The following is an 18,197-nucleotide window of genomic DNA, read 5'->3' on the forward strand; positions in this document are numbered from 1 at the left end:
CTAGGGATCAAGCTGTCAGTAAATTTGTGTTTGCTCTGTGAGCAGCTGCAGCTGGTGTAGCACTAACCAGCTAATTCCAGTATTAGCAGCAGTACAGCCACAGCAGAACACTGTTCAGCATGACTTCCACACACAGGTTTTCTATGGGTTTGGCTGTACTTTTTGCTGCTATAGCTACGCTGCTAGTAAGACCCAAACACAAGTACAGGTACATACCTCTCAAGTATAATTTTTTCTGTTGCATGAGACAAGATGTCAATATGCCCTAGAGGAAATGATTTCCAGGAGGTCCTGCTAGTCAGTCAACAGCTGCCTTGAAACAACACTGCTTCATTCTGTCTCTGTGGACCCACCTGCCACACTAAACTCTTTGGTACCTACTGTGTGGCAGATGAGAGCAGAAAGGTTGTGGTGCTAGTCTGTTAATACATGAATATGTGGCCTTGAAAGGATGCATAAGATTGCTAGGCTAACCTACCTGCTGTTAGATGGAGGCTGACTAGCGAGGGGCAGTAAAGGAAGGGAGCCTGCATTATTTTTATGAGGCTGCTTGGATTCACAAGGCCAGGTGCTTTGTGTCAACCAGCTGTTTTCCTACCATTTTCAAGAATGAATAAAGACAGTCTTTAAAGCCTCCTTGTTCCTTCTAATTCACAAGGAGATGTGCCAGAGAGAAGGACATAAAAAGTATGGATTAGCTTTAAAGAAATTAAATTTAAATTCAAAATTTTGGGAAATCAAGTAACCTGCTCCATGTAACAGTAAGCTCCATGTAACATACTAGTAAGCTTGAATAAGCTTTTTCTTGTTGCAGAGTTTTCTAAGACATTGCCATTTTTTGGGAAGATTAAGCTGTTTGATGACAAAGTTTTTATTGCACCTTCAGTATAAGGGAATGGAGGGTTGACATATGAAAAGTATCTCTCATGAGCACCATCACATCCAGCTGCAGGAATTTTTCTGTGTATGCATTATGTACTTTCTCATGTATTTTCCCTTCTATTCAGCTATCCATCTTACTTCCCTCCTATAGTAACTAGGCTGATAAATATTTTTCTCATGATCTCATCTTATTTCATTTACACAGTAGCTGACAGCAGGGAGGTCCAGAAATCATGTGATGCTGATTTCACTACTACAGATATTCACATTCTTTAAGTGAATCAGGTGATTTCAAAGTGGGAGAATTTAGGAAAATGTAAGAATATCCTGTCATAATATTATTTGTATTTCTTATGTTGGTTGACAGGATTTGGTTGCCTGGAGCCTAGTCCTGCTCACTGCTTTTGTAGGCTCTGGTTCTGAATTTTCTCTATGCCATAAAAATTGTCCTAAGCAAAAAAAAATTCAGTAAAAACAGTAATTCTGAAAATTCTGCTAATAACAGTTAGGAAGATGTTCATGGTAAGTTTCAACTTATTTACTATAAACATAGGGTGTCTAGTGTAATCTAATTATCCAAACTATTCTGACTGGGAATGAGAACCAGGCACTTCAGAGGCATTTTATTCCATCCTGGAATGGTTGTCTAAGGAAAATGGAAAGAATGGCTCTCAGGAGCATTGGTCCTACCCTCCTTAAACTGTAGGTAAAACCTGGATTAATATAGCCTACAGGCTTTGTAAAAGATTATGCATAGATGGAACAAAGTTTATTCCAAAGAACTGTGTTTACAGCTAGACACCATTAAGAGTAAGCTATTTTAGTCCCATTATATGGGGCTTTGAACAGATATCTTACTTATCTTCAGTGATTCCCTCTAATAAGGTCATTTCACTATGCAGAATACTTTCTAGAATAGCATGAAGATTGACATTATTGCAAGGTCCTTTTGCAACCAACTCAGTCTGAGGCAGAAGCATCAGCAAGGTCTGTAAAAATCTGTGTAAAAAACAGCCTCATGTCAAGCAGCCACTGGGTGAGGGGTATGATTTATAAGGAGTTCTTCTAATTTATTACTTATTTGGGTGGCTTTTACCACCCGTGTCAGCAAGGCCAGAATTTTTGCTCCTTACAACTCATTAATCAACTGTGTGCTTGGTCTCTTTCCTGTGTCGTAGGTGTGCAGTGCTCAACCAACCAAACTTAAATAAAACTATAGGCTGTAAAGTATCTCCCCAAGTTCCTTGGCGTACAGTGGATGTATTTCAACTACAGCCTATGTGGAGATGAATAGTGCAGTTCCTCCTGTCACTGGTTAGCTCTGGGTGAGCCCCAGACTGTCTCACTTGCCCATTTAGGATGTAAATGCCAGCATGTATCTTTGCTAAATACTGCCTCTAAACACTGGACCATTCTTTAGCATGTATGATGAATAGAATAGAATAGAATAGAATAGAATAGAATAGAATAGAATAGAATAGAATAGAATAGAATAGAATAGAATAGAATAGAATAGAATAGAATAGAATAGAATAGAATATTTTGGTTGGGAGGAACCTACAACTATCACAGAATCACAGAATCACAGAATCACAGAATTGTCTAGGTTGGAAAAGACCCAGAAGATCATCCAGTCCAACCATTGACCTAACACTTACAGTTCCCAACTACAGCATATCTCTAAGCGCTAAGTCAACTTTACTCTTAAACACCTCCAGGGATGGGGACTCCACCACCTCCCTGGGCAGCCTATTCCAACGACTAACAACCTGTTCTGTAAAGAAATGCTCCCTAATATCCAGTCTAAACCTTCCCTGGCACAATTTGAGACCATTCCCTCTTGTCCTATCGCTTGTTACTTGGTTAAAGAGGCTCATCCCCAGCTCTCTGCAACCTCCTTTCAGGGAGTTGTAGAGGGCGATGAGGTCTCCCCTCAGACTCCTCTTCTCCAGACTAAACCCCCCCAGTTCCCTCAGCCGCTCCTCATAAATGTGCTCCAGACCCTGCACCAGCTTCGTTGCCCTTCTCTGGACACGCTCGAGTCATTCAATGTCCTTTTTGTAGTGAGGGGCCCAAAACTGAACACAGGAATCGAGGTGCGGCCTCACCAGTGCCGAGTACAGGGGTAAGATCACTTCCCTGTCCCTGCTGGCCACACTATTTCTGATACAAGCCAGGATACCATTGGCCTTCTTGGCCACCTGAGCACACTGCTGGCTCCTGTTCAGCCGGCTGTCAATCAACACCCCCAGGTCCCTCTCTGACTGGCAGCTCTCCAGCCACTCCTCCCCAAGCCTGTAGCACTGCTGGGGGTTGTTGTGGCTGAAGTGCAGCACCCAGTATTTGGCCTTATTAAAACTCCTACAGTTGGCCTTAGCCCACCGCTCCAGCCTGTCCAGATCTCTGCAGAGCCTCCCTACCCTCGAGCAGATCAACACTCCCACCCAACTTGGTGTCATCTGCAAACTTACTAACGGTGCATTCGATCCCCTCATCTAGATCATCAATAAAGATATTAAAGAGGAGTGGCCCCAAACTAGTCCAACTGCCTGATCAATTCAGGGCTGACCAAAAGTTAAAGCTTCTTGTTAAGGTCATTGTCCAAATGCCTCTTAAACACTGACAGGCTTGGGGCATTGACCACCTCTCTAGGAAGCCTGTTCCAGTGTTTGACCATCCTCTCCATAAAGAAATGCTTCCTAACGTTGAGTATAAACCTCCTCTGGTGCAGCTTTGAAAAAACTGTCCTGGCACAGCTTTGAATATAATAAACTATAGGGATGCAGAGAAAGAGACAGGGATATCCTGGAGAGAAAGTGATCATGTTATAACCAGCCCACACAGCGAGATAAACTTTCACCTTCCCTTTTACTCAGCAGTATCTGTAAACTCAAGCAAGCAATTTCTTTTGGCTTCAATACAATCTGAACTACAAGATCTGTCTAATGTTACCTGGCCTGCTAGTGAGGCTGGTTTGAACAAAAATGAACTTTACATTGTAAGTATTTCATAATTACTTAAAGGGAATTTAAATAATTAACCTTGTGACTGTTTAACATGGCAAGTGTTTTTCTAAAGGGTTAACTAGATGAACCTAGGCACATCTTTCTTTCTAGGAAAGATGTTTGGATTTAGGCATTCATTGTCCTCCACAGCTGGAAGAAATTACAGCCAGTGAACTCAAGCAAGCTCACACTTCAATGCAGGGGCCTGTATACATAAGTTTTTCATCCAAGAATTAAGCCTTACAGATCACTTTAGGTGAACTGCTCAGGACCTTCTCTTCAACTCATTTTGATTTCAGAGATCTCTTGGCAGCAGATCCAATCAGCCACACCCCCAATTCTCTACTGATTGCTGGTTTTATTGTGCAGTAATGAAATAGAAGTTCAGATTTTGCAGCTATTACCTTCAGCAGATAACTTTTTCCTCTGGCTTTTCAAGGCAACTGGCCAAGTCTGTTCCATCAGCAGACTGTCTGATTCACTGGCCTATATTTAAAAGGGCATCTCAGGGAACATAAGCTGCAATTTTCATTTTCCCTCCTGCTCCTCCAACATGGATGCTAAAGCAATATAAATTTCCCTAGACTCTTTCATAGCCCTTCCAAAACTCAGTTACTTAAGGCTTGGTTCTCATCTGATACATTTTTCAGCTGGTGCAGTTTTCACTTCACTCAGACTCAGAATTTAGCCCAAAGATGACTTGATGCTGAGATTTTCACACTGCTCTGGATTGGCTTAGTATGGCATCAGCAGCTCCTTTCCAGTGCCTAAGGAGGCGTAACTGATGGTCTCTCTATTCCCCCAAACACCCTGCTTTCTTAACTGGGGAGGGGGGAGAATAGTAAGTCATTTTACAACCACTTCTGATTCCCTAGTTAACTCTGATGCCTTTACTCAGCATATAGACAAAGACATAATCTCCATAGATGTTTTTCGCTGTTGTTCAGTTTTGAGGCAGTTCTGTACCCATTACCTTTGAATTCAGTGGAGCGATAGAAGATAACCATGGCAAATGCTAATCATCTAGTCCCTCACATTGTCAGCTAGAAGCATTCCTTGCAGTTCACTCTTTCTTTTGTCCTGTATAGCTTCAGATGTTTTGTCACTTCTAATTCTTTCAGTGAAGCTTTTTTTTTTCCTTTTCTTCTCTCTCTATTTTTTTTTTTTTTAAATGAGAGAAGTGCTAATAGCCAGACAGAGCAAGACAAGAAATGCTGGAAGAAACATTAAAAACCAAACCAAAACAAATCTTGTAAATGGCTTGGTTTCTGGGTGGGATTTTTTTGTTTGTTTACATAAAATAAATTAGGTTCCAGGCTTCATGACACAATAGAATATGGATAGAGAACGGAGAATAAAGCCATTTCTGATTTTTTTTTAAATGTACTTTTATGCTTTAAAGAATATGAAATGTCATTTATGGGAGCTGAGAATACAACACAGATTTTGAATATAGGATTTCAAAAAGATTAGCATTGGCTCTCTTTTAAAGCAATGATTTTCAATTTTCTTAACTTTGCAGACCACCAACATGTTTCCCATGGAAATGTAGATTTTGTATTCTGCTGATTATAGGACTGATTATTTTGTTAGTCGTCTCTCACAGACCTTTTGTAGTAATGGAGGGTGTCCTGGGGTAACACTGATAGCACAAGCTGAAATCACCGTGCAAAAGTATTGCATTCTTCTGTTCTGTTCTATGGACACATGCAAAGCAAAACACATATGTTCATATCACTAGGAAGCTGTGTAGTCCGTTCTAGACAAACATAATTGTGAAAAAAAACAGAGGGAAAAGATAGGTGAGAGCACTGATGGAAACTGATGTTGAATGGTTAAGGGCCAAATTCCAGCACCCTTATCTCTGACGAGGACCTGTTTGCTCTTTCTCCTGTGTGTTCCCATTCTAACAAAGTCCAGACAGAAAGATAAAATTGATAACAAGTTTTGCCAGTCCTGGGCTAGTTTATACATGTGGAGCATGCACTGACAAAGTGAAATTAAGTTGACTGTCATGCTCCAATTCTACCTCTGGGGTATGTTGAGCTAGGCCCAATGTGGAACAGAAGAATTGCCCAGACTGGAGCAGACCCATGGTCCATGTACTTCTGTTTTCAACAGTGCAAGGTACCAGAGGCTTCAGTACAGGGAATAAGAGAGTCTGCAGGAGGGGGCTGAACAATAACCCAGCATCAGGGAAGACCCAGGTGCTCTCAGACAAGGGTAAGGGTGGGGTGTGTCCTTTATCTAACTCCCGTTTTTCTTTTACATATGCTATACAGGAAGCAAGAGAGATAATCCAAGAATTAATAGACTAGCCAGGACTGAAAATGCAACTTCTGTCCCCTGCTTGATCATAATGATCATATGTGACCTCAGACACATCACTGACATGTGGGACATGTGGGACAAAGGTGTGCAAATGTGCTGAAAATGTAATCTGGGGTAGGCAGTACTCCCATACCTCCTATCATTGCTGTGTGAATACGTGTAGGATGGATGGCTAGGTGGCTTGATGTTGCAGTAATTGTACCCATAGCAGTACAGGGGCATGTCGATAATGATAAGTCAGGATGTTCCTACTATGATTAGGTAGAGGGAGCTACTGCAACAGAGCACAAAGGTCCGCTGAAACTGCTTACCTGAAGTAAGTGTGCCATGTAGTTAACCCTAGAAGCACCTAAATTCGGTCTCACTTCCCTTTGCAGAGAGAACAGGTTTCCAGCTGAGACCAGCTGCAGGACTGCTGTCTGCTCGTGACTTCCTTGCCAGCCTGGCATTTCGTGTCTTCCAGAGCACACAGTATATAAGGCATTTTTCTTCTCCTATGCATTCCCCGGAACCGTAAGTTTGATGCTCTGGCACAATCCCATCCTTCTGAATGTGTTGGGGATGATTCTCTTGGGAACAGCTCTGGAGCTCTATCCAGTAGTCCACAGAATGAAACAATTTGAGAAACTGGTAGCGGGAGAGTTAGAAGAGGAAGTCATGCATGAGAGGGTGTGGGTCTCTGTCTCTCTTGCAAAGTTGTCTGGGGAAGAAAAAGACTGGAGAATATCTGGTTTAATCTTTTCATCCTGCTTTCAGTTACCATCTGCTGGGGTTTGATTCCCTGCTGTGAAACTCTCCCAGTAAGTGCTGGCCAGACAACAGCAATTACATTTCATGAGAAATGACAAGTTTGCACAGCCGCTTTTGTTGTATGCTGGGACAAAACAGGGACCTTTCAAAGATATTGTGACATAGGAGACTAGTGCCCATGCCATGCCAAGTGAGGCAATAGCCAAGGTAGTGGGGGGCAGCTGGCTCCCCATGGCAGATAGGAATGCTCTGTCACACTCCCTGCAGAGCCAGGCCAGGTATGGAGGCAGCTGCTGCAGAGCAGCCCTCACACTAGCTCCCTTTGGGAGTCTATTGGCTAAAGTCCTTCATGGGAAGTTCATGTAGGGCAGGAAAAGAAAACTTTATTAAGGTCACTTGTTTTCCAGAGACTGCTGCCATGAGTTGTTGGGTCATGTTCCCATGTTAGCTGACAAGGAGTTCGCCCAGTTCTCACAGGTAAGAAGCTTGTTCTGCTGGTTGTTAAACCAATTGCTCTGGATAGCAGGCCAGACATGCCTCAAAGGCATGCAGCTCATGGTGCTTGAAATGCTATTTTAAGACGATTGTGCCCAAGTCACAACCTCCATGGGTGGTGGGCTAGCAATGCCCAGGGAGACATTTACTCCAAGGGAGTGGTAGCACTGCTCCCTGTGGACATCGTGTAAAAGGAAGGGCAGGCAGTGTTTGTGGGACTTCTCTGTGGGAGGGCTGTGTCAGTCTGCAGAAGGATGCCAGTGGAGCCTCTGCGGTGCTGTGTGTTTGAGTTGTACTGACTATGCTGTTCCCCTGGCTCCCTGTCCTACACCACATGAACCTAACCAGCAACAGCCATTGAGCCCCCAGGCTGGTTCTGTCTCTGGATGTACATTTTTATCTCACATGATACTTTAATTGTGTCCATCACCATGTCATTCATTAGAGTTGTTTTTCCTTTTACAACTCACCAGATTCTCACAGCATTGCTCACAGTAGTGAGGAGGCTCCAAGAAGAAAACAGGGCTTCTTTGTAGAATAAGGGGCTATTTAGTATGAGCAGTCAGTGTCAGACCCAAGTGAACTCAATGACCTCATATAATTAAAGACTTCAGAACTGTAAATGTGCCTCAAAACCATAGCAGAGGGAAGAAGATAACTCATATTCTAGTATTATCAACCAGTGGCCAGTGTGGAACCTGGCAATGAGAGCAGAGGGGTTACATGATGTAGGTCCCTGTCAGAATATCTTGAAGAGAAAGCCAGTTCACCTCATTTAATGTGGTTTCTAGTTGTATCGACTTGGATGCATGTCAGTTTCTATTTTGGTCATAAATATTGGTTATTATCAGATTCAGATGAGCAGTACTTAAAATATCATAGTGGTCTATAATTTATTCTGGAAGAAATCTCTTCAGTTCAGTTCAATACCAGAATTGAAGACACAATAAAAATAAGAGATTATAGCAATTTCAAAAGTTTCATATTTCCTCTTTTCCCATCTATAACATAGCCTATACAACATGGGATCACATTAAATGAATTTTCACATTTACTTTTTTTTTTTTCACAAAGTATTTTCACAGTTAAAATTCACCCTATGAAAATTCTTTTTTGTTCCATTCATCATGAGATGAATGGTGAAAATGCCCTAATTTTGTTTGTTTGCTGCATGATATGGCTCCTGGGATAGCTGAGAAGAGACATCTACAGATTCCTCCTGTTGTGAGAATAATACTTAACAGGGAGTGCAAATGAGAGTAAACAGAATCCTCCCTGCAAGGATCTGACCCACTCATAAGGGCTGTCAGAAAGACAGAAAGGTAACAACAAAGATAAACCCCACCTTGCTGTCCTTCCTTCTCATGCCTCCCTATAAATCTTTGCCAGGGATAGTCCAGCATTAAGTCAAGAGATGGTTAACTTTACACAGAGAACGCTGAGGATTAAACACTTATCTAATGTGGCTCCCAGTGGTATGTAGCTGGGGGCCAGGGAGAGGTAGGCATCCTGGAAGCCATGGAAGGTCATTTTGGGTGACAAAAACAATGAATAGTTCATGCTATTCATGCTAGAAATGATGTGGTCCTCCCCCTTCCCCTCTTTCTCTCCCTTGGGCTGAATAATCACACTAGTGTAACACTGCCTGCTTGCTTACTTGCTTTAGGATATTGGACTGGCTTCTCTTGGATCATCTGAAGCGGAGATTGAGAAACTGGCCACAGTAAGTACAGATGGCAGTTTAATATCAGAGGCAAAACCCAAGTGATTCACTGCATATCCCTTACTGCGCAGGGAAGGCTCCTCACCAGTGCTACGATTAGCTACAAATATGGGAGCATCAACAGGATTGTCTCTTCTCCTCATCCGCAGGTTAGGCAGGTGCTGGAGCAGGGGCTGGGGTCCCTCTGGGGGAGTCCAGAAGCATGTGATTCCACCTGAGGAAATGCTTATATTTTTTGCTTCTATAAGAATGTATTGATGAAGCTGAGTTTCTACAATTTCAGCCACAGGAGGGTCCCAGCTCGCTTTACAGATTTGCTTAATAGTCTGGATATGCAATGTGAGGTGCAGGGAGCCATCAGAATTTGATTCACCCTGTATTCATTAATCTCACAAAATAGGTGAGCACTTAAAAGCAATTTGAGAGTAGGTACTATCATTTCATTCTGAGTCACTAGGCTGTATACATTTGACAAAACAACTCATTCAGCCCCTTGCTTCCATCTTAACTTGTTCTGAATGGCAGCCGTTTCCCAGTCCTGATGATTTTTTCTGGGGAAGAGAGGAGTTCATTCAGGAAAGGGAGGAAATTGTCACTCCTAAAATTCCTCACCCAGCCCACAGCCCTACTCATGGTGAAGTAGAATGAGGCACTGTGTGAAGGAGATTATGGCTCAGCTAAAATCTATCTGTGCGTATCCATCCTTGTGTCAGGACTAGGTAAAACTAGCAGTATTTTTAGAGTCTGGAGAGCAACAGGTACAAGTGTTGAATTTTTTGTAGCATCATCCAGGTCCTGGGCTGGTGATATGGGGAGACTATGTGGGAAGAGGCAGTGACATGTCCACATTTCCTCTACAGTTTCCCTTCTCAGGGTCTAGAGAGACTAGAGTAAGATTAAGATCCATGTCTTTGCTAGGGTTAAAAGAACTATGAGTCCCAGAGAGCCATTTTGCATCGTTACCTAGGTCTTGGTAAGATTGGGTGAAGGCCAGTGGCCAGTGGCTTCCTCTGCAAGCACCCCTCCCTGTCCTTGGACTGTCTAGAACTAGATTAGAGATAGGGTTAAGGTTAGAAGAATGATAGGTCCCATATTTGAAATTGTCACAGTATCAGCTAAGGTTTGGATAGGTAGAATAAGGGCACCTTTTTGAAAGGGCTACCTGCAGTTCAGGATCTGTGAAAATACAATTTTGTAAGCACCATCCAAGTATTCTGAACAGTAAACATTCTGGATTAACACCTCAATCTTCAACTGATTGAAAGTTAGACTTCTAATCTAGGTTTATTGTTTAAGTTCCTTCACTAGAAAGTGAAGACAGAGAAGAACCTGTAACATATTAGCTCCCCTGACACAGATGTCTAACATAAACACTTTTTTCTCTCTGGAAGTCCCTGTCATTCTCTGTTAATTATAAAGAGAATGTAGGTAACTAGTTTAGATGATATGACAACATTTAAGCTAACTAGAAGTTTATTTACAGAACCTCAACTTTGCTTGTTACTATGGCTTACATTTGTAAGACAAACTTTGAAATGCCATTATTTCATTCAGGTCCTGGACTTCTCTAAGCAGGTGGATCCATGCACAAGAGATGGCAAATTGTCAGTGTTCATGTCATCCACAGAGTGCCACTAGTGCCATGTCTTGTACCCTGTTAAAAGTGAGAGCCAAAAGAACTTCACTAACAAAAGCCAAATACAGGATATCTAAGGAAACACTAAAAAGAATTCCTCCTCCTCCCATGTCTCATTCTCATCAAACAGACCTTCTGCAAAATGAGGAGATACTCGAAAGACTTTTCACTGTGAAATAATAAGAATCAAGATTATTAACACAATAAGAATGCAGAATTATTAGCTGAACTGTAAGAGAAAGCAGTTTAGGATTCTGAAGAAAGAAAGATCCTGGCATGCTGTTTCTTTAGTGGTAAATTTGCAGGCTAAAACCAAGTCATCTAAATTGTAAGACATGTGAAAGAAGGTGGGAGAAAGAAAGAAAAAAAGAAAGAAAGAGGCAAAGTAGACAGAATAACATAGAGATTCACATTATTTTACATACTGCCTGCAGTTCTTTGGGAAGGGTGCTGAGAATGCAATACTTAGGGCTAAACTGAAGCCAAGGTCCAGTCCTGTGTATAAGGCAGCAGAGAGATACATGTCCCTAAAGGCACCTGGTAGAGTTGTGACACAAAGCCATATTCTTGAAATGCCTCATGTTTTCCATGTTTTTCTTTTACACAACACCTATCTGGCTGCTCAGGGGCCAGGCTGTGTCCAGAACTGGTCCTCCACTGTCCATTTCCTTAGATGCTATGATAAAGGAAGGGCTAACAGGTTGGCAGAGCCAAGAGTTGCTTTTATCCCACTACTGTCCAGCAGGTAAAGTATAGTCCTCAGCACATTTTATGGAAAGAAAAACCCGGAGAGATGTATCTTTGTTTTCTACTGGAGCATGATAAAGTTGTAATTGGTGTAATCTTAAGGGATACATTGCTGCTAAGGGATATGCCATTCTTCAATTCTTCTGAATTCTGTTACACAGACAAAGGAGGAGGGAAACTGTTCTTTCAAGTACCTTTCCCAGGGTCTTGAACCCTCTGTGTGTGTCTACCTGTCCTTCTGGGGAATATGGGTTGAAATCTGTCAGCTTCCACTGACTATAATGAAGCTCAGGGCTAAGAGGTTGCAGGTTAATTTGTAACATATTCCAAAGAAAGAAGGGGATAGGAATTCATGAATTTATTTACCCATGTAATTATCATTAGTAATTTTTTTTCCTTTTTTTTTGGGAGTGAGGTTGGAAAGGATGGCAAGTTTTGAAAAAATATGTGTTATAATTTGTGTGTGATATATATGTTGAGAGAAAAAATAATTTTCTTAAAATATACAACTATAAAATTTGAAGAGATAAAGACATTAAGGAATGAGGATAAAAGAAAATTAAAGGAAAAATGAGAAGCTTAAAAATGAATTGCCTGTTGATACTGTTCTTCACAAGTTGTTCTTATTACCAGCTTTATTGGTTCACTGTGGAGTTTGGTCTCTGCAAGCAAAATGGATCAATCAAAGCTTACGGGGCAGGACTGCTTTCATCTTATGGGGAGCTTATGGTATGTGTCAGACATATGGTATTGTAAGATTTCTATAATTCAGTTTTCTGAACTCTCTGGTAAAAGCAAATCATTGTTTCTTCACATAAAACAATATGATTTAAAATACTGGTTTTTGTTTTGCAAAGAAATTAATTCTCCCTTCCCAGAAGTTACTGAGTAAGGGAAAAACTACTATAGGATTGTACCTGTCTTCCACCTACAGAGATGAAATGCAACGAAAGCAACCATCCTATAAAATATTAGATTTGCTTCTTACTGCTCCTAGCCAGTAGTAATACAGTTGACTTTTAACATAAAACTCATGTACCTTTCTGAATTACTCGCTAGAGGGCAATATTATGCCTATTATGAACTCTGCTACTTTGTCCATACCATTGACAGTCATGTGCATATGAATCATAAAGGCATTGACTGACTGGACCGTATAAAGTGTGAAGCAACTGTAAATAGCATGGACACTGACAAAAAGAAAATGCTTTAGCATTTTACGCTCCTAAATACATTTCAAAACTAATCCCAGCTGGAGTTTTATGTAGGGGAAAATTTGCGTACACGGATTTGATACTGCCCTGCCTGGACAGATTAACTGTGGAAAGAGGGATGACTGTACACTGTTGCAGAAAGCTTATGGGCTTCCCCTCCTTTAGACAAAGAGCTAATAGGGGAGATATTAGTTTCTTCTCAGTTTCGCAGAGCACTGAAGCAGATGATCGGTTTCTGAGTGCAAAAGCTGTAAACTAGTGTCAGTAGGTCTCAATTGCTTCATGTTGTACAGATACTAAATGATTTTTTGGAATTAGTAAGAGCCAAAGGAAAATAAAAAGCACACTTTTCAAGCATTTTTATAAACCAGAAATCAGTTTTTTTCATGGGAGATATATTTTAAGCTTAACACGTAGACACAACAGCCTAACAGCCAGCTACATAATGCATTCTTGTGGAACCATAGCTGGAGAAACACTGCTTGGACTCCTGTAACTGGAGGTAGTTGGATTGTTACGACAATAAACGTATTACAAAACTCTCATAATGGTATACAGGTCAACCTGATTCCCAGTCAATTGACAGAAGGAAGAAACAACATGTTAATGTATCTCAAGACATTTATAATAGGAATCCCAACAAAGGGGCAGTCAAAAGTTAACATATAGAAAGGGGAGCCCTCCCAGACATCAGCCTTCATTTTACCACCTGCCGCGTTTAGCACTGGTTTTCTCCCAACACTTGTGATTTGGAGACTTTTGTGAGCAAACTCTGTGATATATGATTTGTAGAGCTTTGTCTCTTTGATAAGCTGAGAGATCTGCATGCTCATTAGCCTTCTAGAGAAAGAAACGTGCCTTTCTTTCTACATAGCAACCTGATCTTGTGCTCATGAACGTGAGGAGAAGTGTGTTAGTGCTCATCTGTAGAACAGTGAAACATATTGTTTCGAAACAACAGATCAATGAGCTCCCTTACAAATTAGTCTCCAGCACAATGCATTTGGTTTACATGTCTATCTGTAGCTGAAGTTACTGTTTTTCTGAGAATCCTTCAGTACTTGCTCTATTCACAGCCAGCAAACAGGAAACCTAGGCTTGCTTTGATTCACCTGGTAAATTCAAAAAGGTCTAATATCAAAGCACAGTTCAAGGCAACATTTATTCTACTGTGACTGCCTCAATGCTTTATAGTTTTAAATCAGATGCATTTACATGTTAAACAAGGTGCTAAAGGGAAGAGGTAATCATGTCTCCAATACTTATGTACCTTTCATAGTAATATTCATCACAGAATCTATCTGCATGATGTTACTTCCTTTTTCTGTTTAATTTTGACACAGATGAAGGTAAAGGTCGCATCAGAAATGGTCACTTTTGGTGGCTGGATTTGAATGTACCAGACTTGTGCTCTCTCTCCTCTCTTTCTATGCTTTTCTTCACCAGACACCAACAAACTCTTCTGCTTCTGATCAAAGTAGTAGACAAGAATTGCTCGTTCACAAAACTGTGCGTATAACTGCATCTCAAATTCCCTGCCTCTGAGGTTGACAATGGAAGTAGTAACTGTCCTTGAGCGGATAAATGGCAGATTCTTGTCAATGCTATTATCATCAGTGCTTGTAGGGTAACGCTGCTGGATAAAATTTTGATACAGCTGGATCCACCTAGGTCTTCATCCATTATATTACTGAAATGCTACATACAGATGTGATAGCATTTATATTCAACAGTTAATGAAGAAGGATTACCATGCTTCCAAGAGTGTGTCCATCTTGCATGTAACACCTAAGACAGTCTGAAGATGGACAAGTAGTTCACCAGCAATGCTGCTATGTGCCCTGTGCAACCCCTATATGAGCTCTGCAAGCTCATCACTGTGTAATTTTTGGGACAGCAGCTTAATGGGTTCTGTGGACTTCACCTTCAGCATCTGAAACTTCCTGTACACAAATTAATTATATCCATGGCTTTAAGTGCTGAAGTTTCCTTTTACTGCTGACTGATTCATTTCACAGATTTTTATTTGGAACAAAACTGAAATACAAAAATATTTCCATTTAATCATTCCAGTCTGCATAAGCATCTGATTTTAACTTCAGTATAGACAGTGGCAGTGTGAGTAAAGTGCTGAGGTCCTATGCCTAAGCACCTGCTAGCAACTTGAAAATGTATACTGTTTCTTTTACAACTGAAGAGAGGAAATATGTGTAATGCCGTGTCTATTTCATAGATTTTGTTTAGAAATACAGCAGTGGCTAGGTAGCTTTGTTAGAGAAGATGAAGACTGGAAGATAGTAAGGAAGATAGCCTTCAGTTTCTTGCAAAGCTTATTTTGCAGTCTTAGACTGGCTCTTGAGAAATCTCTAGATAAGTTTTGCTGCTGCTTGGAGAAAGCCATTGTCCATCCTGATAATTATTTGACAGTCTTCTCAGTATGGGCCCAGACGTGGGCTTTTGCATGGAGGCCCCAAACTCGATTCCGTATCATTTAGCTGATTCACATATTTAGCACAGGTGGACTCACTGCAGCTCATGTGATGGAGGAGACACACTACCGCAACCTGCGCAAAGGAGGGGTTTCCTCATCACTGAAGGCTTCTGAACCAGGAATGGCAGGATGATTTCATCACTGAGGAGGCAATAAAGGCATGAGTTACTAAGGCTAGGTGGTTAGCTACAAGAAGACAACATCTAACCAGCTGCAGAGGGTGAGCAACAGTATGTCCAGCTAATGTTATGTGAGAACTTAGCATCAGCAAGGAGCCTGGGAACATCCCTGAACCGCAGCCTGGACTGACTCTCTGTGGATGTGTCTCTAACCTGGGGAACCACATCCTGACCGTGAAATCTTCAAAATGTTTTCCTCTTCTCCACAGCACCCACTCTGACCAGTTTAAACTCAGCTTCAGGTAGTTATTTTCTGTGGATGAGCTGATCCTGCCCAAACTCAGGGCATAACTTGAGAGAAAGGCAGAGGATGAGAGGTAGAGCTAGACGCCCTCTGCATGAGACTTGTACTTGAATCCATGTTATCTAACAAATCATTTAGTGACAGCAGCCAGGTATCAGAAGGGACAGGATAACCATACCCAAGTCTAAACTGAACAGTTGTAATGGGTCTGACTGCTGGCCAACCTTGCCTCCTCTGAACTGTAAGAATTCCTCCCCAACAGCTCTCAGTATTGCACTGTTTATTTCACTATGTTCTGTCAGCTGTTCTACATTATCCAAAATGCTTCTCCTGTTAACACTCAGCTGGACTCTGTCCTACATACTGTAAAATCTTATGGCTCATACCACACTTCTGGCAGCACTCAGTGCTACATATGCTTTTCTTGCAGCACAACAAGTACTTAACTTGTAGAGGCCTTTAAGGCCATCCGGTTTCAAGCTGAACTTCCACTGAAATCAATGGGATTTCAGTTCTGCTTCAACACTGACAACATAGCGGGACCCCTGTCAGGTTTTGAGTTTCTGAAATCTTTTCCCATTAGTCCCCAGAGCTTCTAAGATTATAAGAGCAGCCTCATGTTTGTGTATACCATCCATCTTAGATTGTATGAGTGCTCTCCAAGGTTTATTCTTCAATTACACACTGCAAATGAAGAACAGGAAAAACACCATCTTTTAGCATTTTATATTCTTGTTCTTTTTTTAAAAAAACCCCCATGTATTACTTTCTGCACCAGTTCTGCAGCAAATTGGCCTACTGGTTAAGGCAGGCCTCTAGTGAGGGAGAGTTCAGGCTCAGTTCAGTGAAATATCTAAAAATGTGCTTAAGGGTACTGTCTGAATTTTTCCCGTTAACAGATTAAGCTGAAAGTCTTGTGCAGTGTCACTCACTCTTACCAGTTATTTACAAGTACCATGGGAGTTGATGTTTGGATCATAAAATAGTGAAGGGAGCCTTCTGAGGGTCAGGGAAGAAGCAAGAAAGGCCGATCTCAAAGAAGGGGTGGGTACTAAAAAAGTTTCCCTAGGTAGATGGGGCCCACTATCCAGGCTGAAGGTGGAAAGAAAGGTCTTGACATTGACTGGGATGAGTTGCCTTTTTCCTTTTTGTTAGTACCCAGGACACTTCACCAAACTGGCCATGGCACTCACCAATCTGGCCAGTTTGAGGCCAGAACAGCTTTCAGGCACATCTACGGTGCTGTTCGAATGTCGCTGGAGCTGAGCTAGCTATAAACTATCTCACCTGGGTTTCAGGGGCAGACAAACTGTGCAGGAACTCACTTTAAGCCTGAGCTGCGCTGCTTTCCCAGGACCCTGTGAAAGTACTAAACAACGAATACCAGTATGTATGCGATCACACTCACCAACTCTGCTGCTGGATGGTTTAAAGGTATCTCCAGTATGTGTAAACAAATGATAAATATGCTTTATGGACTGCAGTGTGGACATAAGTGACTTCCATAATCCTCCTGTCTGCCTAGGGGACAATGTAGGAGAACCTGAGAAGAACATACAGAAGAACCTCTGCAGGCCCAAAACACAAACACGCACACACAGAGTATAGTGCATATTTGTATCTTGGGTTTCAGGGAAGCTTTTAGGCTGCTTAACTGGCATGGGAGCTGTGCAGAAAACACCAGGAGCATTCTGTCTCTTCTTCAGTGCAGCAGGAAATGTGAGATTTGTGACACAGGCTGGGGCCTTTGAAATAGTGCTGCACAGGACTGTGAATGTTCTGTGATGTTAGTTGAAAAAAGCAGCATGATATTATTTTTTCTTCTAGATATTCAGATTTTGGGGGGTGGCACAGACTCTCCACTCCCTGTCTGCAAATGTGGCCATGGCATCCAATCATACATCACTGTAGTACAGGAAATATATATTTCTTTTTCTTTTGGTCATTTTTCTTTTGAAAAATTAATTATTAGTGGGTTTATTAACTGCTAATTATGAAAAGCAGCTTTAACCTGTGAAAGAACAAGATTTGATATTACCTTTAACTATTCCACAAAGAGCATTTCACAGCCCAGTAGGCACTAATTCTTGCTATGTTCATTCACCTGCTCTAACCTGTGTTGTTCCTGTTACAAAGTACGCTTTATCAAACAAGCCAGAGTACAAGCCTTTTGATCCAGAAGTGACTGCAGTTCACCCCTATCAGGATCAAGCCTTCCAGCCTGTCTATTTCATAGCAGAAAATTTGGAAGATGCCAAGGCCAAACTTCAGTAAGTAAAATGTTTGTGGGTATTTTCATTGAGGGGGGCACACCAGCTTGAATAGTAATCTCAGATACACCTACCACTAGTTCAATAACCATGCCAGGCTATCTCAGTACGTGCTTCATCTGCACAGTGCTTTTTTTTACAACAAAGGTAAACATGAGATTGTTTATCTCAGAAAAACTTAATACAAAATCATAACTGTATATTGTTACTCCCTGTCCCATGTTTCATTT

At 41.5% G+C, this 18,197-nt stretch overlaps 1 protein-coding gene across 1 annotated transcript in view; it reads left to right on the forward strand.

Moving 5' to 3' along the window:
- Positions 1 to 18,197, forward strand: part of LOC141924014 (tyrosine 3-monooxygenase-like) — a 33,057-nt gene that overhangs the window by 13,329 nt on the left and 1,531 nt on the right. The window contains exons 7-11 of the mRNA XM_074825822.1: positions 6,596 to 6,731; positions 7,376 to 7,445; positions 9,130 to 9,186; positions 12,203 to 12,298; positions 17,834 to 17,967. Of these exons, the coding sequence (XP_074681923.1) occupies positions 6,596 to 6,731; positions 7,376 to 7,445; positions 9,130 to 9,186; positions 12,203 to 12,298; positions 17,834 to 17,967 (493 nt within the window). The remainder of the gene's footprint in view (positions 1 to 6,595; positions 6,732 to 7,375; positions 7,446 to 9,129; positions 9,187 to 12,202; positions 12,299 to 17,833; positions 17,968 to 18,197) is intronic.

This window comes from Strix aluco, chromosome 5 (genome assembly GCF_031877795.1).
Source record: "Strix aluco isolate bStrAlu1 chromosome 5, bStrAlu1.hap1, whole genome shotgun sequence".
NCBI lineage: Eukaryota > Metazoa > Chordata > Aves > Strigiformes > Strigidae > Strix > Strix aluco.